The sequence below is a fragment of the Mus musculus genome, chromosome 1 (genome assembly GCF_000001635.26).
Source record: "Mus musculus strain C57BL/6J chromosome 1, GRCm38.p6 C57BL/6J".
Lineage (NCBI taxonomy): Eukaryota > Metazoa > Chordata > Mammalia > Rodentia > Muridae > Mus > Mus musculus.
The window spans coordinates 139,456,923-139,475,388 of record NC_000067.6 but is presented as its reverse complement, the minus strand read 5'-3'; the positions used below and the strand labels follow the sequence as shown (position 1 = coordinate 139,475,388).

Below are 18,466 nucleotides of genomic sequence, written 5' to 3'. Positions count from 1 at the left end.
CTTCAAGTAACTAAAATCCACATTTGACCTGTCATTAGATAAGGTGTTGACAGAGGGAGGCAAATGCACTACAAGAATTATCGAGACAATTCCCCTAAGCTAAGGCTACTGTGTTCACATCTGCAACTATTGGCCATTCTCTAAGCCATGACATTATTTTAACGCCATACCTATGATTCTATGATCAAGTTACCAGTTTCTTTTATTTCCCCCATAAATAGACCAAATAGTGTGATTTAATTTAATTTAGAGTTTGTGTCTACTTATGGATAAACAAAAAACAACAAGCTGAACTTACCAGGGGACCAAGGAAATGTTGTCTACCTGCCATTTCCCTGCCACACAGCTTGAGTGACTCTATTATCAATGGAGGGTTTATACTAATTATAACAGTAGCATCAAAGCAAAATCTAAAAGCTGGAAGGGTACCTCAGGATGATCCTTATCAGCCTGGCAGCTCAGGAAATGCGTATGAGGATCTAGAGAGGTGCTGCATATGTTCCCACTTAGGAAGATACAGATAGATGCTGTCATCACCATGGAAGAGTGGGAACACTGCCAGCAGAAGCAACAAGCAGGGACCAGATTATCCAATAAAATGTAACCAGAATTGTAACAAGTCCTTTTAAATTAGCTGTTTGTGATGGCTCATGTTGGTGGTCAACATGACTGAATCTGAGAGTCAGTACAAGATCCCATGGACTCAAGCCTAAGCAGCACCAAGGCACCGGCAGGCAAAGCACTCCTGAGACGTCACAAGACCATTCCTGATCTCTGGAGGCAGGGTAGACTGCAGTAGAAATCAATAGTAAAAATCTTCACACACTCACAAGAAGTTCTCTCTGGCCTACAGCAGATTATGGGGAGGGTTGACAGAATGGAAGATACATCAGCATACCATATTTATATCTCTGCATTCCCAAACTAGATGTAATTGATACTTTTATCTCAACCATCTCTATTTGTAAAATTCATTGGAATCTTGTGAGATACTGTTCTCATTTTCCACAATTACCTGATGGTGTTTCAGATCTCTTTTTAGTTTATATTTTCTCCATGTTGTCTGTATAAGTCGAGCAGCTCTTATTTCTTTACGGAGATCCAAAAGCCTTGCACAAAGAAATGACAAATAGGTGATAACCACCTAAGGAAATACAGAAGAGGAAAGCAGAGGGTCAGGAGGGAACCGTCTCCCCTATCATCCTCCAGGCTGCATGAAGGACACTGCAGCCACGTGTGGTGGCTCACACCTTTAATCCCAGCCTTCAGAAGGCAGAGGCAGGCTAATCTCTGAGTTTGAGGCCAAACTGATCAACAGAGAGCAAATTCCAGGACAGCCAAGACTACACAGACAAACCCTGTCTCAAAAGCCAAACAAAGAGCTATTATGACGAAGTCGTTCACTAACCTTTTCGTCTGGAATTGTATTTGACATGTCTGAATGATGAATCATAGCAGGTATTCCTCCCAGATCCCTAGCTGCAGATCGCACCAAATGGAAATTTTTCTTCTCGTTTTCTAGAAGCTCTTTGTACATTTCTGGAGTACTTTCTATTACATACACAAGAGATAAAGAGATGACTGTAGCCAAAAATCAAACATGGCAAAGAAGCTGAAGACTTAAACAGACTAAAGGGACTAACCGTGATCAAGCGCTTCAAGAGACAGATCCAGACAACCTCCTTCAGATTCCGATGAAGAATTCAATACCACTGAACCAGTCTGTGCGCAGGCCACGGACTGACTGGTGCGCTGGCATATAGCATCGAAAGGCACATAGCACGGGTGGTAATGGTGGATCAAATAGCATAGTATGCGGCCATCTGAGAAAGACACTGTAAAATTCTCCACCTGAGCACAAACATCAGAGAAGCAATCAGTTAGTTAAAAAGTCAGGTTTGATTACAGTATTACTATCCTTTGTTGGACAGCATCTCTCAAAACAGCGTTACCCTTCCCAGAACCTGAGAATCTGACTTTAGTTGAAGAACAAAAACAGACAGGTAGACACACAGAACACTACATGATGACAAAGGCAGAAACTGAACTAAAGCTGCTTCAAGCCAAAACCAAATAGAACCTAAAAGTGGGGCAGGGGAGAACGGCCTTCAGTGAGACTATGGACTGGCAACTCCTTGTTTTTAGAAATCTGGCTTCTACAACTTTGAGAGAGTAAAACTGTATGTCGCGTCACCTAGCCCACAGTAATGTGTCTGGCAGTCTTTGGAAAACTGTAAGAATTACAGTCAATCGCCAATACTCATAAATATCAAATTTGGAAAAAAAAATGAACCAGTCTCTTAATGGAAAAATCAGGTGAAGCTCCAAAATTCCCATCAGTCATAAAGGAATTGGCTTATGTGTTTTCAGGATGCAGTGACATTAATCTCACGGCCAACAGCACCAGGACAGATGCCAAAATGAAGCTCACTTAACAAGTCATTAACCTGAAACAAGATGGCCTTCCTTAGGAATGCTACTGGGCGGTTCAGCGCTACAGTTGAGGATCTTAAACAAGGAAATCAAAGAAAAGCAGAAAACACAGTAAGCGCATACACCATGAACATGACAGAAAGAAGGCAGTGTCATCAATCAGCCTCAGCGGAGGACGGGCCTCAACACCTGCAGTGAGCAAGCAGACAGGCTACGATGATCGAACTCTGAAAGAAATGAATTTCAGCCACTTACTGAATTCACAGGTAATAACCAGTCACATCTCTGACCCTTTAGGATTTGATTAAAACACAGAAGGCCACCATTACAGCTAACAATGTTTCTAGTGTCGATGTCTTTGAGGTGTAACAACTTATGATGTTCCTAGTAACATGCAATGTGTACTATTGACCTTTAATATTCCTTATCAAGGAGTTTATATGCACGTGGGAACATTTGTAAAGTATTTGTACTTAAAAGTTCATATCATAGAGAAAGTATCACCCTAACAAACTATCATAAAGACACAGTCAAGCTCTGTTACTCCTTTCTAAATGATGTTTCTTTGAATATTACAATAGAGAAAGATTAGGATTTCCACACCCCAATTTTATGTAGCATCAGCATTTAAAATTTTTCTTTAATTTGGACAAATTACATGTGGACAAATGTTTTACACACACACACACACACACACACACACATATATATATCATTGTAGCCTATTCAGTCACTCCTTCTCTCTATCTTTATTCCTCCCTCTTCACAGCACCCTTCTGATTTCATGTCAAATGTGTGTGAATATATGTAAATATATGGATGTATATAAGTAAATATATTGTTATGTGTATTTAAATATACATTTAGTATAGGAGAGAGGACATATAATATTTGTCTTTTCTCAAAATTTTTAATCTTTCTCAGTGATAAAATATTATTGTGCACTGCTCAATTGCTGATTGTCTATATAACGGGTTCTACAGACTACAAGGTGATAATAATTATTGATAAATAATCTGCTAATAATGAATGTGCATAGTGTCTGTCTGTGTGTGAAAGCATTATAAGTATTAGATATTAAAAAATACATAACAAGATTTTATATATTGTTATATTTTAGCAAAGGTTTAAAATATATTAAAAACAAAAGGAAGAAGACTAACCTTTTTATTATAGAAGGCACAAACTGCATTTACCCAATCCATCAACAACTGCACACTGTCACCATAGCGTTCAAAGTTCCCACTAATCCTTTTGTCTCTTTGCTTATTAGTAATAGCTTGTGAAGGGCATGTTAGTGCAGACATAGCTCTCTTTATACTGTGTGTGTGCTTTAGAAAATCAATTTCTTCTTTTAATTGATCTAAATTAAGGGAAATATCCACCTGAAAAATACAGAAAAGTTAAATACATTTTTGTACGTTTTCCATGTTTCATTTTTAACCCACAAAATTTAAAATAACTGTCTCTACAAAAAGAAACTAAAGAAGAAGGGGGATAGCCTAATCAGAAATGTTAGCAAAATGGGGAGTGGGCCGGCTCAGGCGGTCAAGGGCCTCCTACACAGTCAAGAACACCCGAGCACAGATCACCAGCACTCGTGGACAAACCAGGTGTGGCATCAAATTATCTAGGGAGACAGAGACAGGTGGATCCTGGGGACTTCCTGGCCAGCCAATCTAGCCAAACCAGTGAGCCATAGCTTCAATAAATGACTTTATCTCAAAGAATGAAGTGGACAGCAACGGAGAAAAAAATACCCATCGCTGCCTTCTTGCCTTTTCAAACACACACACACACCACAATCACGCAGATTTTTTTCAATCCAAAAAAAGCTACCTAAAATGTATATTTTAGCAGAAAAATTATATTTTTTAATGACAAATAGTATTCACACATAAATGATAAGAAATGTTTTCCAGTTAAAAATATGAAATTTGGGTCTACATAAGCCTGGGGTGTACTTTTAGCACTATTTCTTCTAAGATAGAAACTTCACCTTCCGTTCTTTATGAGGATTTTACTTTGCCGATAGGATAAAAAAGATTTAATTGTAAAACAAAGGCAGTTATCACAGTTCGTAGGATAGACTAAAGCTTAGAAAGTACAACTGACTATTGCTAGTTTTTATTTAAAGTGACTTTAATATTCAGCATTCAAAACTGATTAAAAAAAAAAAAAAGGTAAGCACACAATACCTGGAAAGCCAGTGCTATTTTCCAAAGCAACCCAAGGGTTTTCTCTCTGTGCCTGTCCACAACATCCTTAGACGAGATAGCGCTCCCTACAAGTGAAAGGCAGTCCGTTAGGACGGTACGTGCACACATCAAGCTTCAGCAAGGACACGAAGCTTTATTCTGACGCTCGTTTACCATGCTCGTCAGTCAGTGGAACTCCCCGAGACTTGAGAACCTGAAGGACGAGATCAACATTGTGCATCTTTTGAACTCGACTTATTGCAGGGATCCTGAGTTTGTCGGACAGATTCCAGTTCTGTGTGAGAAGCTCCACAGTTCGCCTAACAGCAAAGAAATTGTCCATAAGACTTCCACAATGAAACTTGTGTAAGAAAAAGTTCATTTAAATAAAGATACTGCCCACAAAAGTCACCTCACTCTAAACACATTAAGGACAAAAGGTCTCCCAGAAACTATCCAAGTGTTGCGTTGCTTCAGTTAGCAAGTAGAATTGTTTCTCATTGTAAGTCTGGAAGTTTGAGGTCTACACATATATAAGAAAGAAAAACACAAGGCACGTGCAAATATGAACAGTTTAACAGAGCTCTCTACAGTAACACAGGGGATGAGGAGGAAGGCGCACAGGGGGAAACGTCGGGCAGGAATTAAGATATGGCATATTCTACACAACAAGCAAGTACCTGTTTCTCTTACATCAGCAAGTCTCATAATTAGGCACGAGCTGTTCCTGATTTTCTATTTTTTTACTGAAGGCACTAAGACTTAGAGGAGTTAAGTAAACCTAGCCACGTATCTAACAGTACTGACTGAGGGTGAAAGCCGAAACAATGTTGTCAGTTTCCAAGCCAGAGCAGATCTCTAGGATGACATCTGAGGCTCTACCTAAACCAGACACAGCAGAACCAGAAATCCAACTCCTAGTAGCATCTGTTACTCCCATTCTGTGATACACAAGTCAGAGGAAGCCACTGATGGCACAGTGTTTTCAGGTATCAGTGTTTATGCTCTTTGTTACCCTATCCTGAGACATTGGGTGTTCCCACCCACAGACCCCATTCCTGTAACAGCAGTGAACACAAAATTGTGTGGCATAACTCATACATCATCTTTGTCAAAGAGAAAACTAGACATTTTTTAAGCTATAAATTTGTTGCATTATTCAAAAAATTAAGTATTAATCCATGAAAACATGTTTAAAAAATTTTTTTAGTCAGTCCCATTAAGTAAATCTTCAGCTTATACTTACACAAGGCGAACCCCACACTGCAAGTCCACTGCAAGATTTGTAACAGCAAAATCAAATTCATCAAGTGGTGTCTGAACGTGGCTCACAGGTAACCCCAAGAAGCTAAGGTGACGAGAAAGGTCACCTTCACCACTGAGGAAATCCCGTGAAAAGGCTAGAAGAAGCTCTTTGCTAGCCTATGGACAAAGAGCAAGTGCGTTTCAGTGTTACATATTTTATTTCTGATAACAACAAATCCTTTAAGCAATCCTGTAGCTGTAGAAATAATATACGGACTATAAAGAGACTGCCTATAACCAAGGCAAATGCAAACTCCTATTTCCAATTTAAGACCTTGTAAAAATTGTTCACAATTAAATACAGAAGCTAGTTTGGTAACAGATAACTTAAAATAGGGAAAAAATTTCTCCCCCAAATTAATTCTATATTAGCATAACCTAGTTCATTCTCAAGTCAAAAATAAGAGTAAAAATTAATGGGAAACTGTCATTCAACTAAAATCAGGCATTTTAAATCAGGGGGTCTGAGGTCTACAAGAACATTCTAAGAAGATGACTCATGGATAAATTGAGTCCTATGTATGTGTGTGTGTGTGGGGGGGGGGGGGGGGAATAAAGAAAAATGTCACTACGCAAACTCTCATTCCCGTTCCTCTTCACAATGTCTTCACTGGACGACAAATGCTTTTTACGGTAGAAAACATGCCACCAACGCAAGAAAAAGTTTGGAAAGGAAAATATAAGACATAAAATAAAACTGGTACCTTGAATTCAGCATCTTTACAGAAGAGACAAGGATCATGATCAATAAGTCTGGAAATTTTAGCATGATCAAGGAAACAGATCAACAACAGCAATTTTTTCAATGTGAACTTAGACAAGGCTGCTTCATGACCTTAAAGTACAAACAAAACAAAACAAAAACAAACAAACAAACACACACACAAAAAAAACCCAATTAGTTTATCTATGAAACTAACAAGGGTAACCATAAGTTAACAAAGCTGGTAGCGAGTACTCCTAAAGTCATTGCGTACTTTTCCTTAGTAACTTATGAGTATGAGTCTAGTAAGTATTCTACAGGACGAGTGCCATTTAATGACGTGTCCAATGCATGGAAGGGACAACACAGTGGCAGCAATGAAATCTGTCTGGTCTCATTCAACAGAGTATTTGATGAACACCTACTGTGATAGGCAAGCATTATCCTAGGTTCTGCGTAGTTAGCAGCAAAACAAACACAGTCCCCATCGGACTCAGAGCCTACTGGGGTGAGGCAGTGGGTGGAGATCACAGGAAGAGACTGCGATGGAGGAGAGGGCAAGGAAGGATAGGAGAAAAAAAGCTAGTCAAAAGCAGAGGCCTATTGAAATGGATTTGAGAAAGAAAACTTCAAACCACCAGGGACGATGACAAGCTGTATTAGAGTATTGCAGTGCGCCGGGATGCTCACCATCCCGAAACAGGAGAGGAACAGTGGGGTGTCTATATTCAGCTGCTATGTCAGGATTCCAAAGTAAGCGATTCAGAATGAACATCGCCAATCCCGTGACGTCACTGTTGTCTGCCAGAGGGATCAGTTCTCCAAAAACTGTCTGCAAAAGAGAAGACAAAGGCAAGGTCAGGGTTACACTAACCCTAAGTGGAAGAGGAAGCTGTTGCGGAGAGCAAGCTGCTGTCTTTTAAGAAATATAAAACAGCACAGGAGTGACCTGGCTGCTATAGAACATCCTTCAACTGTGCACACAACCTGCATGCATGTTTAGTGTGCATGATATACTTCTAAATGTAGACAGACAAACTTACTCAGCTTCTGAGAAACCTCATTTACATTTTAATCTTTCTTGCTCAGTTAAAGACCAACCACGAATAGGCTCATTGTTCAAATTTAATCACTGTCTTAAGCAGCATGTCACTAAAATAATCAAACTTTTATAATAGTTAATGTGAAAGGCTATCTATAAACAAATTGGAAAAAATAACTGAGAATTATAGGTATGTCCGTAAGCAACTATAAATGTGAAATTAGTTTAACATTTACATGCTTATTGATGTTTCTCAAGACATTTACAAGAAAGCTAAAACTATAAACTGTATTCTGTAAACCTATATGGAAAAAGAGAAAGATGAAAGCAGACAAGTAATAATGTTATCACTGTCAAAAATAGGGACATTTATCTTTACGTTCTTATGTTTGGCTCTTGAAGCTTTTATAGTACCCTCAAACATTATGTCCTTTGCAAAATCCTCAGGTCTGGAATAAGAAAACGTGTTTTAGGGTTCAGTTCCTGACACCTGCTTTCCCAGTGAAAGGATTAGGCATCCCTGCTCACTGCTGCGTTTACGTCGTCTCTCCTGTCCCCAGCAGTGCTTGGACATGTTCCGAGTAACTTAACATGGATGCTTCTACATGCTTAACATGGACACAAACTACACCTAAGCAGAGGTTTCCAAAGGGGTTAGGTTGGAGTGAGCACTTCTGGGATGCCGTGGCAAAGTGGGGTAACAGTGGTTAAAAGTAACAATATTGAAATTCTACTCAAAATCCAGAAAGAATTTTACAAGTTTCAGCATAAAGAAATGATAAATGCTTGAAGAAATAAATGTTAAAGATTAACTAGATAATATGCATGTATTATATATATAACAAATATATACAATATGTATTATATGTTGATCTAATATAAAATCTATATAGTAATTTAATATATAAAAACATTAACATAGCACCACACAATAGATCAGAGAATGCAAGCAGGAGCCACTATACCTGACTATCAGTCTATTTGAACTTTAGGTATTTATACATAAATTGGTATATTTATGTAAATATAATACATCAATCCATATGGCATTACTATAAGAAGTATTCCATGTGAACACCTATGAAAGTACTTTGCTAACATACTAATATAAATTCAAAGCTTACCCTGACCTAATTTTGATGGAATAAAAATAAAAAATTCAAAAATGACTGTACCTGTCATTAAATATAGCAACAAATTATGTACAAAATAAAAAGAACACACAGTAAGTTCCTCTGTAACAATATGCCAATAACTTATAGTGGCCAGCAGAGACCCACAACTGAGCAAAATGCAGAGTGAGACTCTGGGCATTCAGTCCTAAATGGGCTGTCTCCATTAAATCCTTCCATCAGAGTTCAGGAGCTATGCAGAAAAAGAGGCAGAAAGACCGTGAGAGCCAGGAACAGATGACTCCAGGGAAACAGTCTTCCAGACACAACAGGATGCCGCACATAAGAACCCGAACACTGGCGCACGCACACAAGTCCAAGCCAGAAAGAGTCCCAGCACTGAGGGAGAAGAGGCCGTGGACTGTCCTCTTTAACAAGGAAGCTGGGGGCGATTGATAAGCACGAAGTGGAGTCTCACTGGGTGTGCTGGGCTCTCCGCAGGCCCGTGCTCAGGAGCAGTTGGCCAACACACACAGACATAAAAACGGCAAAGCTTTTCAGAGGGCAGTTTGTTTCACTTTGCTCTGTTTAGGCATTGGTTGTCTCACTGGCCTTTTGCTTATTTTCCTTTGTATTTTTGGAGTGTGTGTTTCTTGGGGTTTTTGTTGTTGTTTTGTTTATTTGTTTTATGTGAGTGAAGACACATAAAGTTGGGTGGGTAGGAAGGTGAGAGGAATCTGGGAAGAACCGGGGCTGGGGGTGGGGGTGGGGGTGGGGCTGGGGGTGGGGGTGGGGGGCAAACGTGTTCAACGTGGTATGAAAATTGTCTTTCAGCCAAAATGTTCTGAAAAGAAAAGTGGTACAGGTAGATCGTGAGTGAGACTGATGCCCACCTCTCTGAGGAAGCACCAGATCTCCACAGTGGCTGTACAAGTTTGTACTCCCCCAGCAGTGGAGCAGGGTGCCCTTCGCTCCGCATCCTCACCAGCACGAGCTGTCACCTGTGTTAAAGATCTTAGCCACTCAAGACAGGCATAGACGGCATCTCAGAGTCGTTTTCCATTTGCCTTTCCCTGATGCCTAAGGGCACTGAACAGTAAGTGTTTCTCAGCTGTCTGAGTTCCCTCTATTGAGAGTTCTTTGTTTAGATCTCTACCCCATTCTTAAATGGATTATCTGGCTTGCTGATGTTTAGCTTCTTGAGTTTACGATGTATTTTGTGTATTAGTCTAATATCAGTGTGGAGTCAGTGAAAATCTTTTTCCACTCTGTAGGTTGCCACGCGGTTGTCACCAGGAGAACAAGGCCCTCTAAAGCAACCGAGCAAAGCCCATGTGAACTCACGGAGACTGAAGCAGCAAGCACAGGGCCTACACAGGTCTATATCAGGTCCTCTGTGTATACACTATAGATTTCAGTTCAGGACTCTCATGGGACTCCTGAGTGTGTGAGCCAGTGGGGCTCTGACCCTTGTGCCTGATCTTGGGCTCTTTGCCCTGTTGGTTTACCTTGTCCAACATCGATGTGATGGTTTTGTTTTATCTTATTATATTTTATTTTGTTTTGACGTTATGTGCTAGAAGCCTCTTCTTTTCTAATGATTGACAGAAAGTGAGTGAATTCAAATGGGAGGAGAGAAGAGGCAGAAATGGGAAGATCAGAGGAAGGGAAATCTGTAGCCTGGATATACTGTATGAGAAAAGAATCTATTTTCATTCAATAAAGGGTAAGATCTTCATCATCATCATCCTCATCGTAATAATAATGTGGACCAAAAATTCAAATAAAATAATTCATAAGCAAATTACTTTGAAACAAAATGCTAATAACTTATAAGAATATGATCTATTCATCCAGTTAAATATTTACTAACTGATCTGATATTCTACGTAGGAAGATGAATCAAGTCAATCAAATAAATTAACTATTCTAAATAAAAACCACATTTTATGAAAGAATGTATTCTACTGAAACTATGTCATTTTTAAAATGAAGTGCTGGGGCTGGGGAGATGGCTCAGTGGTCAAGAACACTTAGTGCTCCTCCTGAGGACCCAGGTTCAATTCCCAGAACCTACACCAGGAGACTACAACAGCCTGTAATTCGAGCTCCAGGGAAATTGAGCACATCTAGCCTCTGGGCACCTACATTCATGTGCACAGACCCCCAATACACACACATACACACACACACACACACACACACACACACACACACACACACACACACATAATTAGGATAATAAAAACAAGTCTTTAAAACAATGAAATAGTATGAAACCTGGACACTTACCTCCAGACCAATTCGAAGCCACAGAGGATTATATGACAAGAGCCAATTCAGGACTTTTTGGCGTTGTCCTGAAACATAGGTTTAAAAAAAAATTAAGCATGGATCACTAAACAGAGATAGTAAATACACCTCAACAGAGAATATTAATAAATACCAAGTATAATAAATAAATAAATAAACCTCTACAGTGCAAAACAGAAAAAGTGAGTTATATTTCCTGAACATATGACCCACAATTTTATCTGTGAGATTTTAGCCAGCCAAAGAATGCAGCATCAAATGGGGATGGATGTACAGGAAGGAACTGAAGCCAGCATCTTAATGAGGTAATTACATGTTTTGTGACATCAATATTCCTGACAGCCAGCACAGGCAACCAATCTTAGTCCCTATAACAGATGAATCCATGTACAGACATAGACACATTGATGCACAGACAGACAGATACACACACAGAATATTAATCTATTCGAAAGAAAGGTAAATCTTGCCATTTTCTAATGGCATGGGTGACCCTGAAGGTCATTAAGTAAAATAAGTCAGGCAAAGAGTCCAATTCTGTACAACCTGTCCTGCACATGTCTTCTCAAATTATCATGCCCACAGAAGCAGAGAATGGTGGCTGACTGGGCCAGGAAGATGTTGGCTAAAAAGCAGAGAGCTTTAGTCATGCAGGGTGAGTAGGCTTTGGACAGCTGCTGTATACAATGGTGACTATATTTACTAACATCATTATACTGCAGAGCTGAAAATGGATCTTATATGCCCTTTACACACACACACACACACACACACACACACACACACACACACACACACACAAACATATACACTAAGGTAACTGTGGATGTTACTTAGCTAGATTGTGACATCATTCACTGCTCGAGGGGTGACTCTATCCAATTATCAACATGTACAATTTTTGTCAATTATCCATGAATAAAACTGATGAAAAAGGAACACATTCTCTTTACAGTATTTTAAAGATTTCTATAATCTTACCAATATCTTTCCAGAGGTGTCGGTCTTTTCGAACAAGTAGCCGCCCAACTTCAATTTCGATTTCAACCTTTTTAATAGCTTTAACCATTTTTTCAGAAGTAAACAAGGAGCAAGCTGTACGGCGTAATCTATTCAGCCTGCAGCTGGCTGTATAAGCTCTGAGAGACACTTCCTCTTTAGTAGGTGCTTTCGGGACACTTATTTTATGTTGGCTTTCCGCTCCCAAAACAAGGCTGGCAGCGTTCACTAGAGAAAAACAGGACAATGCTTCAGATTTCACATCATCTCCACACCTAACCAAACCCAGCAACTGAATGCAGGGTGAGATGCTAAAAGGGACTCTTCGTTATGCCCCTCCAAGCCCTCTATTCACTAAGTGCCTTTGGCCAAGCTCTATCTGCACCTTGCCTAACAAGGTAAGCTTTTCTTGTCATCCTCACTCATAACTTCAAACATGAGCACTTGTAAACCTGAGCACTTCCAATGCAGACTAGTCAGATGGCCTCCCAACAAGTTTCTCTTTCTGATCTTTCTGAATAAAAGCTAAGCTTATAAGGACTACGATTCAGTTGAATTATGACTTAATTTGAATTCTGTGTGCGTGCCTACCTATACATGTGTGTGCAATGTGTGTGTGTGTGTGTGTGTGTGTGTGTGCATGTGCACATGTGTGTGTGCATATGATGGAAGCAAGAAGACAAGCTTGGGCGTCCGTCACTCCTGGCGTGCACTCTGCTTTCTTGTTTTTGAGATGATCTCCCACTGGCCTGGAACTGACTACTTAGGCTAAGGTGGACAAGTGAGCCCCAGGGATCTGGCCCTCTCCACGGCCCCAGCAATGCCCCTGGCTGCTTCCAGGAGGCTTCTGGGAACTTAAGTCTTCAAGGCAAGTGCTTTGTCAACTGAGCTGTCTCCCCACCTATATCTGGGATTTTTGTAAAATATATTTTATCTTAAGGAAAAAAAAAGGGAAAAAAGCATAATGGCATAAATCATACAATAGAGACTCCTTTAATGAAGAAATTCCATATAATGCTCTCTGAGAAATACAAAGAAGCACAGTGAGGAAGTCACCTCTTTACAAAGAAGCCTATAGTAGTTTAACATGTTACAGTCTCAGCCTAGAGCTAACTCTATGATTTCTATGCCAGGGCAACAATCGAGTTTCCTTCTCAAGAAGAGGTTCCTCCAACTCTTTCTACCCTGTCCACTCCCATTTCTTCTGGAAAATAAACCTTAGGATATTTTGAAATTCTCCCAAATGGGCACCCAGGTTCCTCATTATCACATAACTTTCCTACACACCTCTTTATTAAGACAATGAGCTGGTAGCCATCACTAAGTACAACAAAACACAGTTATGTGTAATTCAAAACCGTTTACCTTTAGAAACATTGGTTTTTACAGTGAAGTCATCAGGTGTTAATATATAATTTAGCCACCAAGTGAAGCCCTGTTCCTGCTTTTCCTTCCAGCGTTCGTCATAGAACATGTTCTTTGCAGCAAACGGCATTGGGTGTCTAGGAATAGCTAAGAATAATATAATTAATTAATGCATAAGAAATTTCCCTTTAAATCATTTTTGAAAATAGATCAAGAGGACTTTTGTACTAGCAAAATCATCTGTAAGCCACTGAACAATGTTTGCTGTCACTCTGTGCTGAAGAGAGCTGAGAACTTCTCAAGTCTGACACGCAGTCAGAACAAAAGCTAAATGCATTATTTCCCTCTCAGAGCCTTTTCCAGTCTGATAAATACAATGAATACTTGCCTGCTTTTAATGGCTTTATAAAGGTCAAATGAGACTGTGCTACAGCAACAATGGATCTTCTCTTTTTCTTTGTCTTAGAAAGAGGTGTTTTTAATATTGATGAATCTAAAGTAAAATAGAAAACATAGTAGCATTAAGAAATAAAATGTTTCCAAATTGGTAACAAATTTCAGATTTCAACTTGGGCTCCTTATTATCATATTCATTTAAGAGATACTTAATAACAATATATTCTAGGTGCTAATGTTATAAACTTCAGTAAACAAACCAACCAACACCTGGGCTAGAGAGATAATGCGTGGGTAAGAGCTCTTGCTGCTCTTCCAGAGGACCTAGGTTGGATTCTCAGATCCCACAAGGTGGCTCACAACAACCTGTTAACACCAGCCTAAGGGAATCTACCGCCCTCTCTCGCTTTTGTAGCACTAGGCACACACATCATTCACAGTCAGGCAAAACACCCATACTCATTAAATTAAGGAACGACATCTTCCAAGTTACAGACCACAAACCACTTAATGAACTCCAAAAGCGCCCCCTCCTAATGTAACTAACCACAACTTAGTGTGTGCACATTTCCAGACTGTGCTACATGCAGGGAAATGCAGACCTGACAGGCATGTTCTCAGTCATTTGGCCATTGTCAGCCTTCAGCAGTATCAGAGGGCTTTAGAAAGGCCTTCTAAAGAGGAACTCACCAAGATTCACGTAAGGAATATAACCTACTCACAGAACAGCAACAGAGATGAAGCTACGGTTCCCCGGGAGGAGCCGCAAAAAGAGCAGGGTTCTACAATATTAATAGCAGTGGCAACTAAAATTTAAATATACTATGTCAGGAACTATGAAACATTAAATTCACAATTCTACTCATACAACTAGCATAATAAATCTGAGTATCATACTTATCCACAATTTATATAATTAATATACTGGAACATAGAACAATTTTGTAGTCAAAGCTATACATGCTCAGAAATCAAGTCTAATGTATATAGTTCTCTCTGAATCTAGCAGAGGTCTTCCTAGGTTTCTGCTTCAAGTAAACAGTAGATCTGAGCAAGGGAACTCATGGTCATTTGTGTATTTATTCACGAATTCATCAACTCTCTTAATCATTTATTGTCTATTTAGTAGAAGGTCAAAATGGACATTTTCTTAAAATCAAAGAATTTATTTGTTTCGAGTGTATCTATACAAAACAGTGAGGTAGTGAGATATCACTAACAGGCATGTGCAACTGATTTAAATTTTAAAAATGGACTAGAATGACATATTGGTCTCAAAGTTTTGATGTGCCAATACAATTACTAACAAATGGTACTGTCAGTCCCTATGCAGGAAACCTAAATGATGTTCACAGTGAGATCTCTCTGGTTACCCAGCCTGATGGTCTTTGATTCTGCAAGAGAGCAATCATGATAGTGTAATCTTCTTATGTGATGTCTCTTACTAACATTTGTGTTGATTGGCTTCTTGGACATTCATGCTCTCATTTTAAGTACTAAAAACTCGTCTTTTGGTGATCCCAAAGGCTAATGAGTTTCCTTCTCATAACATTTTCAAGTATAAATATTTAGAATCAGACCTGGTTTGGAATTTACATAAAAAGGATGGGAGAAGATTCCCATGATTAAGGACAATTCCAAGGTGCTTGTCCCAGGCAATGAGATATTTAACAGCATCATTCAGTGACTAGATAGGAAGGATTTGGCTTTGTATAAAGCAAGTGAAAGACACTGTTGGGTAGTCACGTAGAAACATAACATTGACTATAGGTCTACATATTAGGAGTCCATCCTGAAAATTATACACAGGATACATGTGCATAGTTGGCATTCAGAACATATGATAAGGTTATAAAAAGAATTTGAAAAATATTCTTATAGACCACAGACACAAGTGCTCAGTAAATATTCCCTATTGTAATCTGACACAGTGGAAGGAGCAAAGAAAGGGGTAGTATAACTGACTTAAAACAAAATGGAAGGCTAATTTTTGCAGTCCGAAAAATTCAGGCAAAAGATGAATAAGGACTAGTTAGAAGTCATGAAGTCATTACATAAAGGTAATGTTCAGGCATAGAGTAGACAAGTGAGATTAGCCTAGACAAAGGAGAGCTGGTTGGCTGCTTGGCTGGTTAGCTGGAATCTGTCTGGGTAGCAGGAGGAAGGAAGGCAGGCAGGAAAGTGTACTGATTGTGAAGAATTAAGAAATTCAAGCTACATGCGGAAAGGAACAGACACTGCAAGCCGAGGTATGAAAACTACTAATTAAGGAACGGTGGGTGTTACAACAACGGTGGAGCTTGGCTCAGCAAGAAGGGCTGATCCAGAGACGACGGATGGTAACTTGCACTTAAGATGCTTTGAGGAGAGCAGAGCCTATGGATGCTGCAACTAAAAGGCCAGGTTCTGCAAATACTTTTAATTCTTCAGGTTAGTTATTGGCGAGACTCTCTGAGAGAGAAAAGAGTGTTTCTTTTGAGAGAGATAGGAGTGAATGGTCTGAAAGATGAGTTTCAAGCTGCTCTTGGTTTTTTTTCACTTGGTCGTTGAAGAGAAAAAATAATTTGGAAATGGAAGAAGAATAAAGAAATAAAAAGCAGATATAATAATATCCCACCAGGAGGTCCAAGGTCATTTGGATACAATATATATATATATATTTTTTTTTGGTTTGGTTTGGTTTTTTGTTTTGTTTTGTTTTGTTTTTGGAGACAGGGTTTCTCTGTATAGCCCTGGCTGTCCTGGAACTCACTCTGTAGACCAGGCTGGCCTTGAACTCAGAAATTCACCTGTCTCTGCCTCCCAAGTGCTAGGATTAAAGGCATGCGCCACCACGCCCCGTTGGATGCAATATTTTTGAAGTTATAATTTAGCAGAAAACTCATGAACAAAAATATCAAATTTAAACTGGTGTAGAATTAGTAATTACTCCCCACACTATATCACAAGTGTCCTGTATTTCCCTCAACAAACTGCTACAAGGCCATCAACAGCAGATGTACTAAATCAGAGAACTCACTACAGGAAAAGATAAAATACATTCTTCAACGTCAACTAAAAATGTTATGGACAACTTACCCATTTTCTTCTTCAGGCCTGACCGCTCCAGGCTGCTTATCCGCTTTGAGGTATGCCCTTCTTTCTTTGTGGTTCTTGCAACAGTTGAGGGTGTAGATTCCAGAGGAGAAAAATGGATTCGTTTGACTTCACACATGTCCATCCATTCTTCAGCTGCTACTTTTCCATTTGCATCTCCCACTGTTCCGTGGCTCTTTCTTTTCCGAGCAACGACAACAGTTGCAGGCGTTACTTCATCCCTGTAGCTCAGAGCTTTACTCACTCCTGGCTCCACAACGGGAAGAGAAGAATGAAAACCTTTCTCTCTCAGGCTACCCACTTCTTTTCCACGTTCACCTACTAGACCTTCGAGACATCTTTTTGCGTCTGGCTTGTTAATCTCAGGTAGCTTTTCTCTGGCATTGGTGGGTTTCCTTTTCGTAACAGTGGCAGAAAGAATTGGGCGTCTCTTGTGCGGTTGTTTACTCTGGTGACAAAAAGCATCCTGAAACTCAGAAATCTTGGGCTTTTGCTTTGTAAAATCATACGTATGTGGCTTCACTTCTACAGGGTTTTGTTTTTCAGATCTGCTGCTGGGAGTCTGTGCATGCTGACACTCGGGGGTATACGCCAACCCTTCATTTATTCTCCAATCCTGAGAAGCTTCATTTGACTTACCCGTTTGCTGACCTACGTGTCCCATGCTATCCTTTACAAATTGTGTTGGCGACAAAACGGGATTGACGGACTTGAAGTTTAGCCCTTTTTTAAGTCCATAATTATCATTTAAAAAAGAATCTGGGCTTAAGATTGTTTGGCAAACTTCATGGACAGTTTGGGATTCCAGACATACAGACTCTGCGGGATCTTTCCTAAATGTGTCTGATAAAACATTTTTCATTGATTTCAGGTCATTATCAGACGTATACCTGTTGTTTACAAAAGAATCTGGACTTAGAAAGTGTATTTGGGTCTGTGTACTATTCAAAGGTGAAGAACAGTTTGGGGCAAGCGTGAGTTTCCTATCCCCTTCACTCTGGTGACAGACACTAATGGGATTAATAAAAGTTTCATTTGCGACTTCCTCATTAAAATCAAAAGTTTGTGAAATGCTGGCATCTTGTACTTTTAAATTTTGTGTATTTTCAGATTCATGAAGAGATGAATAGGCAGTGGACTCGCGTAAAAACAGTGGCAAGCAAGTTTCACTCTGGCATTCTCTAATAGGACTAATGGATGGGGTGGGGACTTTGTTTTCTGTTGGGGAAGAGCATTCACTCATAGCCAGATTTTCACAAGGCTGCAGTGGGCTCCTAATTCTGTCTTTTTGTGAAATAGTAAATGATTCATTAAAATGTTGGTTTTTGGAAGTCCTTTTTGTATGTTTTGAAGAGGCTGGAATCTTCTTACTGGTATTCCAAAGACTTCTCTGTAAAAAAAAAAAAGAAAAAGAAATATACTAAAGAAGTTGTAAGCTGTTCTTAACGAGTTTTAAATAAGTGATGTGATATATGTCCCCCAACTAAATGTTTCTACGTGACAA

At 39.5% G+C, this 18,466-nt stretch overlaps 1 protein-coding gene across 3 annotated transcripts in view; it reads right to left on the bottom strand.

Annotated features, from left to right (window-relative positions):
* The window catches only part of Aspm (abnormal spindle microtubule assembly), a 39,901-nt gene that overhangs the window by 18,700 nt on the left and 2,735 nt on the right, over positions 1 to 18,466 (bottom strand). The window contains exons 3-17 of one of the 3 annotated variants that reach the window (XM_017312957.2): positions 16,945 to 18,352; positions 13,859 to 13,963; positions 13,471 to 13,617; positions 12,088 to 12,333; positions 11,086 to 11,153; positions 7,330 to 7,471; positions 6,641 to 6,771; positions 5,878 to 6,053; positions 4,806 to 4,951; positions 4,632 to 4,717; positions 3,597 to 3,818; positions 1,644 to 1,851; positions 1,409 to 1,551; positions 1,016 to 1,144; positions 561 to 847 (exon numbers count right to left, since the gene is read on the bottom strand). In XM_017312957.2, coding sequence (XP_017168446.1) covers positions 827 to 847; positions 1,016 to 1,144; positions 1,409 to 1,551; positions 1,644 to 1,851; positions 3,597 to 3,818; positions 4,632 to 4,717; positions 4,806 to 4,951; positions 5,878 to 6,053; positions 6,641 to 6,771; positions 7,330 to 7,471; positions 11,086 to 11,153; positions 12,088 to 12,333; positions 13,471 to 13,617; positions 13,859 to 13,963; positions 16,945 to 18,352 — 3,378 coding nt within the window. In that variant the 3' untranslated portion in view covers positions 561 to 826. Of the gene's footprint in view, positions 1 to 429; positions 848 to 1,015; positions 1,145 to 1,408; positions 1,552 to 1,643; positions 1,852 to 3,596; positions 3,819 to 4,631; positions 4,718 to 4,805; positions 4,952 to 5,877; positions 6,054 to 6,640; positions 6,772 to 7,329; positions 7,472 to 11,085; positions 11,154 to 12,087; positions 12,334 to 13,470; positions 13,618 to 13,858; positions 13,964 to 16,944; positions 18,353 to 18,466 lie in introns of those variants that run through there. The other 2 variants (NM_009791.4, XM_006529108.4) reach the window with 2 other exon arrangements.